General features: G+C 43.5%; 1 protein-coding gene across 4 annotated transcripts in view; it reads left to right on the top strand.

Moving 5' to 3' along the window:
- The window catches only part of si:ch211-102c2.8 (trichohyalin), an 85,559-nt gene extending 75,681 nt beyond the window's left edge, over positions 1 to 9,878 (top strand). For all 4 annotated transcript variants that reach the window (XM_068055280.1, XM_068055281.1, XM_068055279.1 and 1 more), the window contains 2 exons: positions 8,416 to 8,637; positions 9,036 to 9,878. In XM_068055280.1, the coding sequence (XP_067911381.1) occupies positions 8,416 to 8,637; positions 9,036 to 9,092 (279 nt within the window). In that variant the 3' untranslated portion in view covers positions 9,093 to 9,878. The remainder of the gene's footprint in view (positions 1 to 8,415; positions 8,638 to 9,035) is intronic.
- Positions 9,879 to 12,786: the final 2,908 nt, after the last annotated feature.

Below are 12,786 nucleotides of genomic sequence, written 5' to 3'. Positions count from 1 at the left end.
GTTTTTAAACTCTTCTAAGAGAATTAATTCTCAAAGGTTCTCATATGTCATTTCTATCTTTAATGCCCGTATCCAACGGTCAAAATTCATTTACTTCACCCTCTCAAATTCTAAATATGTCTGCCCAGTCAATCTCCGTAAATTCTTAAACTTCTGATGGTAAGCTTCAGGGACTAACTCATACGCAGCGAGAATAACCTTTTTTGCCATCTCATAATCTGCAGAAGCCTCTTCAGAAAGCATGGCTTAAGCTTCATGAGCTCTGCCTACCTGCCTGCCCTGCATGAGCAATGTCCAGTTTTCTTTCAGCCATTTCATGTGTTTGGCTATTTTTTCAAAAGATATGAAAAATGCCTCTACGTCCCTTTCCTCGAACTTAGGAAGAGCCTATATAAATTTGAAAAACTTCTCACTGGGTCCTGATCTAAATTCGGATTCTTCCTGACCTTAATTTTCCCTGGATTTAAGACTACCCCTTTGTCTTAGTTCCACCTCTTTTAACCTAAATTCTCTCTCTTTCACTTTCTCTCCGATATGCTGTCTCTTTCTCCCATTCCTCTTTTTCCAATTCAAGGTTTCTTAATTCTTTTTTTGCCTCAAGTTTTTTTGTTTCTTTTTCCTGCTGAAGCTCCAGTTTTTTCATTTCTAACTGAATCCTAGCCAATTTCACTGCATCAGTCTTGGACCTATTACCTTCATGTCTCTCATATTCCCTTTCTTGTTCCTCGTATTGCCCTTCATCTGTATTATCAACATCATCATCATCTTCTTCTACTAATTCCAGATGTTCGGCTATTATCTCAATTATCTCTGCTTTTTTGGCACCTGATTTCAATTCCAACCCCAATTTCGCTGCCAATTCTTTTAATTTGTTCTTAGTTGAAGTTATCAAGTCACTCAGGGAAACATTCTGCTTTCCCAAAAACTCTGTTGTGGCATTAGTGGTTGTAGCAATGGTATCGACTGTACCTTATTATACAAGAGACCTGGTTCTTTTAATTTCTTTGTACTTGGTGTCAGATTTAGATCCCAACAATCAAGTTTCCAATTGATAAGATCCCAGACTCGAGAGCAATTAATCTGATGCCAAACGCAAGACCCCAATTTAAATATGTTATCCCAGAGATGAGTAATTACTATGATTCCAAATGTGAGCCCTCCAGATTAGTCTGATTCTGATTCCAGACGCGAGCCACCGAATCAAATATGATTCAACTGCGAGCAAGCCCCCAATTAAGATATGATTCAAATCCAGAAACCAAATTAATATATGATTCAAATCTTGAGTGAGCCCCCAATTAATATGTTATTCAAGTCGCAGATGAGCCCCCAATAAATATGTTACGACTGACTGCTCCTGTCAAAGCCCTCAATCAAATTGATTGATTGTGATGGGACCAACGCACTGTTAATTCAATCCCGTCGTTCCACAGATCTGCTAATATATCATTTAAAACTTTCCAAATTAAAGAGAGACCCAGCCAAATTGTGCCATCTATTAACCCCCAGAATGAGGCTAACCAAACCAGGTGTCTTTAAATCAACAAATTAACTCTTTAATTAGAAGAACTAAATTCTAAAACACTATGAAGGTATAAACAACATTTTAAATAGAAAAAATTAGAGTCCTTGCAACTTTACGGTCCAATGTTGCTTGAAGTCCTCACAGAATGTTGCGGCAAATTTACAGTCCAATGTTGCTTCAGGTCCTCACAATGCAGTCCAATGAAGGAAAAAAGGTTCTTCCACAGTACAACAGTGCATAGTCTAACTTCAGTAGGTGATGCTTTCCTTCACCAGCGAATTTCAACAATTAAAGACTTGCAAATACTTTCAACAGAATCAATCTACTTCAGAATTTTTGAGGGATAAAAGATTGTCACAGTCTAACCTCCCTCCCTTCAGTTTAAATTATCAGAGATCTCTGTTTTAGCTTGAATTTTTTTTAGAATTTTGAGAGACAATAATTAAACTGACTAAAATCCTCTTCCTTCAGTTTAAATGGCTGAGAGCTCTTTTTCCAGGCTCTGACACCACAGCTATCTGTGTCCTCTGTGTGTCTTAGAACAAACTGTCTTCAACAAAAAAGTCAGTTCAAAACTGAATTGTAACAAATGTATCGCATGAAACTCACTCCCAGTGGCTATATCTATGGTAATGAGAATGCACCCTTTGAATTTCGGTCTCCAAATGGCTGTTTCTAACGTAACTTCCGAGGCTTGCTGGTTCTTAAAGCAAAACTGATCCTTTGCAAGCCTTAAAGGCAAACTGCATATTCTAGGGGAAAAAAAACTGTATTCCTATGTTATGAGCATGCCCGGTGCATGATGATTTCATTAAACATGTGATCTGGCCATCTTGCTCTGTCTGTCTTTCTTTACATTTCCTCCCAATATTTAACAGCTGAAGTGTGGCATCTATAATGCTGGGGACCTCAGGAGGTGGCCGAGATGAATTAGCCATTTGGTGCTTCTGGCTAGGGATGGTTGTTAACAATTCAGCCTTGGCTTTTGCACTGACATGTTGAGTGATGCCACCATTGAGGATGGGGATCTTTGTGGAGCCTCCTCCTCCAGTTAGTTGTTCAATTGTCCACCACCATTCACAACTGAATATGGCAGGTCTACAGAGCTTTGATCTGATCCATTGGTTTTGGGATTGTCTATAATGCTGAACAGGCTAAACCGCATGCTAATGCAGTCCTGTGCTGTAGCTTCGGTTGGCACCTTATTTTTAAGTATGCCTGATGCTGCTCCTGGCATGCTGCCCTACACGCTTCATTAAACCAGGGTTGGTCCCCTAGCTTGATGATAATGATAGAGTGAGGCCATGAGGTTGCAGATTGTGGCGCAATACAGTTCTGCTACTGCTGATGGCCCACAGCACCTCATGGATGCCCAATTTTAAGCTGCTAGATCTGCTCTGAATCTATCCTATTTAGCCTGGTGGTAGTGCCACATAGCACGAAAGAGGGTGTCCTCAGTATGAAGACAGGACTTCGTCATCACAAGAACTGTGCGGTGGATACTCCTACCAATACTGCCATGGACAAATGAATCTGCAACAAGTAGATTGGTGAGGATGAAGTTAAGTCGGGTTTTTCCCTCTTGTTGGTTCTCTCACCACTTGCCGCAGGCCCACTCTGGCAGATATGTCCTTCAGGACTTGGCCAGCCTGGTCAGTAGTGGTGCTACCAAACCATTCTTTCTGATGGACATTGAAGTCCCCCACTCAGAGTACATTCTGTGCCCTTGCTACCATCAGTGCTTCTTCCAAGTGGTGTTCAATATGAAGGAGCATTGATTCATCAGCTGAGGGAGGGCGGTAGCTGGTAATCAACAGGAGGTTTCCTTGTCCATATGTGACCTGATGCCTTGAGACTTCATGAGATCTGGAGTCAATGCTGCAGATTCTCAGGGCCACACTTTCCTGACTATATATCTCTGTGCCACCACCTCTGGTGGACCTGGCTTGCTGATAGAACAGAACATACCCAGGGAGAAGTTCAGGACATTGGCTGTAAGGTATGCTTCTGTGATTATGACTATGTCAGGCTGTTGTTTGACTAGTCTGTGGGACAGCTTTCCCAATTATGTCGTAAGATTCCAGATGTTAGTGAGGAGGACTTTGCAGGGTTGTCTAAGCAGGGTGTGCCTTTGTCATTTCTGGTGTTTAGTTCATTGACAGCTGGTCTGTCCGGTTTTATTCTTACTCAACTTTTTTGCAGTGGTTTGAAACAGCTGAGTGGCCCTAAGCTCCAGAACCCCCTCCCTAAACCTCTCGGCCTCTGAACTGCTTTTCCTTCCTTTAAGATGCTCCTTAAACACTACCTTTTTGACCAAGCTTTTTGTCATCTGGCTGATTATCTCCTTATGTGGCTCATTGTTAATGCTCTGGTAAAGCACCTTGGGACGTTTTATTCTGTTAAAGGCACTATACAAATGCAAGCTATTGTTATCTGCATGCATTCCTTTCAACCCCTTCCCACCCGTTCCCCACGAAGATCGCAATAAAAAGGACCACCAATTCCATCACTACCCTATTTCAATAATCAATCTTTATCTGCAGCAAAAGCAAACAATGGGCACACCACATAATAAATACTAAACTATTCACTCTGATGCTTACCTCTACTGGCTATTCTATAAGTGTGCTTGCCATCTTTAATGATTCTATTAAGTGCAATCCCAATGGCAGAAGCTGGCAAGGTGGATGGCAGCTGAGCTTCTAACGGCAGTTCAGATGTTTTCCTACGACGCCCTCGAGAGGCTCTGGACCATGATATCCCTGCCTCAAACATGGGCCTCAGCATTCTGTCCTGCCTGGTTTACAGACAACAGTGGTATGGCAGAGGAGGGAGCAGCAAAGCTGGCATCTGAAGAGAGGCCAATAGCCACTGCCTTAAGGCTTCTGTTCAGCCAGCCCAGTGTTCTGATGGAGATCTCATCTCTGGGCATTGGAGACATACTGAAGGCCCCTTTCAACTAAGGAGCCCAGAGCCACCATGGCAGCTATCTGAGCTTCCATCACAGCACGTTATCATTCCATGGAAGCTGCAATGACTGCATTGGAAGCTACAATCTCAGTTATCAGATGCTGCATGATTTCAGGCTTCACATGTTGCTGGTAGGAATTGGCCAGCCTCTCCATGCTGGACAGAATGGGTTCCAGGCTTTGCATCAAGCCATGGTCCAAGGTGGACTCCTCTAACTCCCTAGCCCTAACCTATAAGCTTTCAGACAGGTTGTCAATTGCACCAAGCATTTGGTTTGTCAGACCCATCAGCCTTCTTCGGAAGCTTTGTCCTATGAGGTCCTCGTTTAACTCCTCTACGGCAGAACTAGTATGCAATATTGCTCCCCCAGTAAGGTAACACCTTGCCCATTAGTGCCCAATGCATCCCACTGTGATAATCCTTCTTCTAACCAAGCCTCTAAGTTACACATGGCGTCAGTCTCTGAGTTGGTGTCTGCGACAGGGCTGCCGATTGACGCAGTGCATTTTTCCTCACTCTCCTCCTTTTCCTCAGGGAGTCGTGTGGGAGTACAAGGTATCTTCCACTTCCTCTGGGGGGTGGGGGGGACAAACTGGATCTTGCTCCTAGGGGCATGCAATGATAAAACTAGAAGGGTGCAGTATTTGTAGCCACGATAGAAAGGTGTGTGTGCTGAGACCATCTGGAGCTTCGGAGTGAGGATAAGTTTGTGGGATGAGGGATCAGGAATAGTTGTGCATCTATAAGGAAGCTAGTATCTGAGGGGGCTGCTCCTGAAGTTCCGGCTGCACTTCAGTCCCACGCTCCTGATCTTTAGCCACCCGATGCAGAGAGCAGGCAAATCGGAGGATCTTCTTGTAGGATTGCTCCTGGGCCTGGCCAAGGTGGCCATCAACAAGTCCAGGCAGTGGGCAGTCAAGGGGGTCGTTCAGTCTGACTGACTGCCTGCCTCTCTTCCGCAGCTTTGTCCATACCAGGGTGTCCCTGGAGAAGGAGCACACAGTGTCTGCTGTTTTGCTTGAGGCCTTGCGCGACTGGTGGGCACCAGGGGGGAGTGGAATGCACCATCAACCCTGGGAATGTTATTTTAATTTGAATTGTTAAGTTACCTTTTAAGTTTTTTGGTTTTTGTTACCATATATTAGTGGTGCCCCTCCATTAGTAGCACTTAGTCCCTCATTTTCAGGCAAACTGAAAAATTGTTAGATTTTAAAAAGAGGTATAAGGAAGCTAGAATGGCCACATACGTCTAGGCCATATGCTTCCTGCTCTTCTCATGGCCATAACTTCTTCCCACTCCCCCTCCAACCATGTTCAAAACTCCCTCAAGGGAAGTGATTCTTGAATAGCACTTTCCAAACCCACAACCTCTGCTACCTTGAAGAACAAGAGCAGCAGGCGCAAGGGAATACACCACCTGCTAGTTCCCCTCCAAGTCTCACACTATACTGACTTGGAACTATATCGCCATTCCTTCACTGTCGCTGGGTCAAAATCCTGGAGCTCCCTACCTAACAGTAATGTGGGTGTACCTACACCACATAGACTGCAGCAGGTCAAGAAGGCAGCTCACCACCACCTTCTCAAGGGCAATTAGGGATGGGCAATAAATGCTGGCCTTGCCAGCAAGACCCATGCCCATGAATGAATTAAAAATGTCATGTAGGCATGCTTTCCCTTAACCCGGTCAGGTCCTGCTGCTGCCTGTTATGTGCTATCCTATCCTGAAAGAGAAAGAGTGGTGATTGTGAATGAAAGTTTTGGCAGGTGTGTTGTGTGTGTAATACCTCATATGGTTAAAGAGCTATGAGCTGCATCTGAGGTGTGAGCAGTGCCTGTGAAGGATGCAGTAGTGTGGGGTGTGTGAATCAGTGTATTAGTTAGATGGTGGATGATGTGTGTTCAGGTTGTGATGCTGGTGATGGAAGTGCATCATCCACCACCATAAAAAAGTGTGTTTGTAAGATGGGATATTATCTTAACCAATTGTGTCAAATCGCTAAATTTCTTGCGGCACTGGAGCTATGTTCTGGGGCTGGGGCTCCTAGATGCCACCACCCACATGCGGCACATTAGCTGCCTCTGAGGCCTCTTTCCCCTTTGCGGGTACAAACCATTCTTCTTCCCTGGACCTCTTCCACCAGGACCTCTCGTGCCACGTTAGAGAGCTTGGGTGCCCTCTCTCTGTCCCTGCACAATCCTTCAACATTCACTTGTCTGCCAGCTCGCACACTCCACGCCTTCAGTGGAAGGGGATAATTGGAAGCTACTTATACATTTTATGGAAAATTACATCAGCGCTTGAGTGCTAAATGTGCAGGTGTCTGTTTTAGCAGGGACAGGCATGTTTAAATCTTGGTTATCATCAATTAGCCCCAAAATTGCAAACTAAATCCACACCTTCTAACAGGGATTTCTTATCAGCACAGCACCCATTTAGCCCATTTTCACAATTTCACCAAATTGGCCCCCAAAAGGAAAGACTGGCTAAACAGTATCATCAGTGTGTCTCCTTCCATCTCCAATCCTTAAGCTTGTTTATCCTTGCAACTCCAATTTATCTTTCCACCCACAATCCATCAATTAATCTCTCCTTTCACCTCAATTCATCTGTTTCCGTCCCCAATTCTTCAGTCTAGCTCTCCTTCTGTCTGTAGTCCTCCAACCCATCTCCCCTACTTTATAATCCTGTAGCATCTTTGTTCTCTATCTCTAAACTAGCTGTGATTCCTTTGATCTATTTCTAACCCTTCGTTGTCTTTTTTTCTGTTTTGTTGCTTTCTGTAGTCCTGCCTGTATTTTTGTAGCTCTTCCTTTTGTGAAGGTTTAGTCTGAGAGATAGGGTATATTTTATCTCTTATTAACTTCAGATTCCATCAAGTTTTCAGTAAATGAAGCCTATATCAAGTGAGTTCAAATAATGCTCAATAAGTTGGCAGTAACATTTAAAACTTGCATTTTGAGAAGATGGGAGCCCTTCCAGCCCCCAGCTGACAGCATGTGGTGTAGTTGGATCCATATAATTACTGCGCCATCAGTAGCACAGTGGATTTTAATTGGATACTGGCTTTGTGTGCATATTCATTTATTGAAGGTCCGAGAGGACAGTGCTGTGAAATATAACATGTTCTACTTTATAGCCAGTGGCAGTCTTGAGTATAATTCACAGGCATCAATGAGCTTGCACTTAGTTACCCAACATTATACTTCTTTGCTCCCACATAAATGTCTTTTTAGTTTTCAAAAAAAATAGAATGAGTTAGCGATCTCTGCACAAAACTGACTGAAACAATCCATAACTCTAAATGTTCACCGATTTCCCAAAATTATTCTAATCCCTAACTGGAAATATTGTGATTGTTGTTCAGTATTTTGGGCCATTGAACATCAGTTTCTTTGTGACTTAGTGAGGCTACTGTACTTCTGCCCCAGGACACCTCTGAAGGCTGAGTCCAAGTGTGAATTAATAGCATTATGATGGTCTGACACTAGGCCTTCAGTATAAAGTGGTAATTTTCATACAGACCATCAGTGTACACCTTCCTCTAGCTCCAACATTTCAGTGTGGCTCTCTCCCTCCATCTCCAATCCTTCAGTGTGTTTCTCCCTCTAATCAACCCCTCACTGTGTCTATCCCTCCAACCCCTCAGTGCATTCGTCCCTCTATCTCCATCTTCCAGTCCACCATCTCCAATCATTCAACCAATCACTCTGTGCTTGTCCAGTCCTTCAGCCAGTCTCGAAAGACATAGTTCCTCAGAAGTAGTAAACAAAGCAAGTGAAAAAACTGAGTGTTCACTGGCTCAGGTACACATTGACCTTGATACAGATACGCATGTGGCAAAGTCAAACAGAATTATACTGCACTTTGAGTTATATATATATATCTATTTATGCGTGTGTGTTTGTATTCCTTAAAGGAACACAGTGAAACTTCACATTTGCGGTCTGCCTTCACCCCATCAATGGCTTCCTCTGCAGTGGTCTCATTGAGACAGAAGGATTTTGGGACACTGAAGCTACTTCGACATTTGCAGAGCCGTGTGAAGCAGCTCCGAGCAGAAAACATTACCTACCATGGAGCCAACCCAAAGGATCCAGACATTCTGCATGTCACAGCTGGCAGCTCATACAGAGAGATGGTTAGTAGTTTACTGAGCAGTTGGACACTAGAGATAAAGGACTCACAGGGAGATGGCGACCAATAAGGCATTTAGCTCAGGAAAGGTGGCTTGTACAATAATATCGAACAGAATACTGCACCGAGTTAGGAGTTGGCATAGAGACTAGGTCTTTCCTCTCAGGCAGCAATGCTATGAAAGTCTGGTGGGGCAGGACTTCCTGTCTAACTTACTGGTAACTGTGGCAACCTTTCTAGGTCAGGCATCCATTTAAATATTGCCAGCCATGCCCAGTGATAATGCTGCATGCACTTGGAGGCCTATCACTGGCGAAGGATTGACTGTTGGACAGGCATTGCATAATCTTTCCATTCCGTTCTATTAATTAAAACATTTACTTATTCCTTTCTCCTCCCCAGAGCCGAGTGACACCAGAAAGATTATTGTGCTTCGCGGGAAAGGAAAGCAGAAAGTGACATTTGTAAACCTCTCAAGACAGTGCTGGCCACGCCTTCCACAGATGGACACTGTGGAACAGGCCATCGCTGAACGTGACCTGTCAGCTTGTTTCAGGGTGCGTACTTACTTTCAGTACACCTTGGCCAACATGCCAGAGCTTCTCAATGAGTTGGAGCGTAGTCACGCTGTGGGCAACTGGACAGTAGTGCACATTGATGATGTCATGGGCTGATTGTGCACTCTTTCAAGGGACCAAGGAACACCATTGCTGTTGTATGTTCACATAAGGGGGATGGCCAATTGGGTGTATCTGTGCTTAGTACAAGTTTAATTCTGCTCGGAACACCAATACAAATCATGTCCAGTATAGCGCGAAGTGTTTTCGATTTTACTTTTTAAATGTCTCCCTCCTGCTACCCATACCTCCCCACCCACCATTAACCCACATAATCTCCTCTGGACTTGGGGCCTATTGATGAGCTCCACTCTGGAGGAGAGGCTAATTCAGGTCTGACAGGCTATATTGTCTGTTTTTTGCCTTTGCTCTTGGGTTTGTTTGAGAACTAGTAGGGAGGGGGCAGTCAGGGGAGAAAGTATGATCTCACTTTGTTTGTGCCAGTTGCAGAGTGAGTTTATATGTAATCCGAGACCTTTGCCAATCTGTTATTATGACACGAAGGCGTGCCTTGGGCCTAGGTAGGAATCCATCCTGCTAACACACTCTGTGGGTATTGTCATGAGCAAAACTATATCTGTATAATATTAAAGTAAGGAGTTTCACTGTATTCTTAATTTTTTTTCTACAATTGCAACTGTATTTGAATATACTTTAAATTCTGTTTTACTATCATTGAGTCCTTTATTCCTTTACCGAAGAACTGTGCAGCTGTCCTACTGCTCACAATGACACTGAATGAGCCTTGCATTTGTATTAACTGAAGCTTTAAAACTGAACTGATGTGATCCAACTGGCTTTGATGAAGTTACTAACACAAGTCTGAAATCGGATGGGGGCAGGATAGGGATATGGGGCACGATGAAATAAAAACAAAAAGTACTGGAAATACTCAGCAGGTCTGGCAGCAACTGTGGAGAGAGAAGCAGAGTTACCATTTCAGGTCTGTGATCTTTCATCAGAACTGGCAAATGTGAGAAAAGAATTAGGTTTTAAGCAAGTGAGGAGGATGGGGGAAGAGAACAAAGGGGAAGGTGTTTGATTGGGCAGAGGGCAGGAGAGATTAAAAAACAAAGCTGTCCTGGGACAAAGGCAAAGAGTGTGTTAATGCTTGTGGTGAAAGACAAAGCATTAGTCCAGAGTAAATGTTAATAGCAGAATAGTAACAACTCTGACTGCATGAAAATCAGGCACATGGTTAAAAAAATTTTTTTTAAAAGGCCAGTCCTGCTCTGAAGTTATTGAACTCAATGTTCAGTCCGCAAGACTGTAGAGTGCCTAATTGAAAGATCAGGTGCTGCTCCTCGAGCATGCGTTGATGTTCACTAGAACACTGTAGCAGGCCAAATACATGTTGGCATGAGAGCAGGGGGGAGTGTTGAAATGGCAAGCAACCGGAAGCTTGGGGTTATGCTTTCGGACTGAGCGGAGATTTCCAGCATCTGCAGTATCTTGCTTTTATTATGGGGCATGCTGAGTGGGATTGTGGCTCTGAGTTCTAATGTTTTTGATGCTGGTGAAAATTAGTTGAAAGCCTTAATAACTAGTAAAGAGTGGGGACAATGAAGGGAGAAGGGGGTTGAAGAGTGGTGAGGGAAATGATCAGTTATGGTCTTGTCTGTGATTGAGATGATGGGAATAGAGAAGCGACGAGAGATAGCAAAATGGCCGTGAATATGGTTATGAGAGTTTATATGAGGGATAAAATAAGGCAGGTCAGTGAATACAGAGGACAAGGTGAGTTGAGATCGAGGTTGAAATCACCAAGAATGAGAAGTTGCTCAGTGCAGAGGGCGAAGGAGGAAAGCAGTGAGGCTACTTCAGTCCATGTCAGCATTTACTCTCCACATGCGAAAATAGTTCTAATCACATTTATCCATCCTGCTCCCATATCTCCAACCTTTTTCCTTCATTTCTCCCATCCAATCTAATCTTAAACATTGTCATAGGCTGGAAATTTCCTCAGTGCTGATCCTGCTAAGTGTGTGAACAGTTTATGGAGCGCTGCTGGTGAACATACAATGGTGGAGCAGATGCAGTTCTGAGAAAATGTCATTCTGCCTCAACCATTAACTCATAGATATAGGGATGGTGCCAGAGAACTGAAGAATTGCAAAGGTTTCACCCTTGTTCAAAAAAGGATGTAAGGATAAACCCAGCAACTACAGACCAGTCAGTTAACCTCGCTGGTGGAAAAGCTTTCAGAAATGATAATCTGGGGCAAATTAACAGTTACTTAGACAAGTGTAGATTAATTAAGGAAAGCCAGGAGGGATTTGTTAAAGGCAAATCTTGGTTGAGTTTTTTGATGAGGTAACAGAGGATTGATGAGGGTAATTCGGTTGACGTGGTGTATATGAATTTCCAAAATGCATTTGATAAAGTGCCAAATAATTCTTATCAGCAAAGTTGAAGACCTTGGAATAAAAAGGACAGTGGCAGCAAGGATACAAAGTTGGCTGAGTGACAGAAAACAGAGTGTTGGTGAAAAGTTGTTTTTCAGACTGGAGGAAGGTTTACAGTGGGTTCCCGGGGTCAGTACTAGCTCCACTGCTTTTCGCAATCTATATTAATGACCTGGACTTGGGTGTACAGGGCATAATTTCAAAATCTGCAGATGACAAAACTTGGAACTATTGCGAACTGTGAGGGGAACAGTGACAGACTTCAAAAGGACATACAGAGGCAGTTGCCCTCCAGGAATGCCTCCAATCAGAGTTGGCAACAATTTTTCTTTCCATTAAAGTTGCAGACAAAGGATTGTGTCAGTCTGGCTCAGCGATAGTCTTAACTCTGAGTTAGAAGGCTGTGGATTCAAATCCCATTCCAGAGAGTTGACATAATCTAGGCAGTACAAGATGAGTACAAGAATGACCCAACAAAAAGCCAAATCTGTTGCATTTGTCTTTCTATACCAGTAGATGGGGCTTTCACTTAGCATTCCACAATATAGAATGCTTGCTGCAAGCAGCACTTCAAAGTCACATAATCATTTGCTTTTCACTAACATTTTGATCGGCCCTAAAATTAGTGTGTAAATATAATATCCATATTTAATGTGTTTGTCTGAACCTCTCTTGGATACAGGTGAAACTTCTTTATACAGAGTTGTGAGGATGTGGAATTCACTTCGAATCATAGCAGGAGGCCATTTGGCCTGTCATGTCCGTGCCCACTCTCTCTAAGAGCATCTCACCTAGTCCCACTCCCCCGCCCTTCACCTGTAGCCCTGCAAATTTTTTCTTTTTAGTTGCTTATCCTATTCCCTTTTGAAAGTCACGATTGAATCTGCCTCCGCCACACTCTCAGCCAGATCCTAACCACTCGCTGCGTAGAAAAAAAATTTCTTCATGTCACTGTTCTTCTTTTGTTGATCACCGTAAATGGGTATTCTCTGGTTCTCAACCCTTCCACCAATGGGAACAGTTTCCCTCTATTTACTCTGCCGAGATCCCTCATGACTTTGGACATCTGTATCAAATCTTCTCTCAACCTTCTCTAAGGAAAACAATCCCTGCTTCTCCCATCTATCCATG

The sequence above is a fragment of the Heterodontus francisci genome, chromosome 23 (genome assembly GCF_036365525.1).
Source record: "Heterodontus francisci isolate sHetFra1 chromosome 23, sHetFra1.hap1, whole genome shotgun sequence".
Taxonomy (NCBI): Eukaryota; Metazoa; Chordata; class Chondrichthyes; order Heterodontiformes; family Heterodontidae; genus Heterodontus; species Heterodontus francisci.
This window is presented reverse-complemented; position numbering and strand designations above follow the sequence as displayed.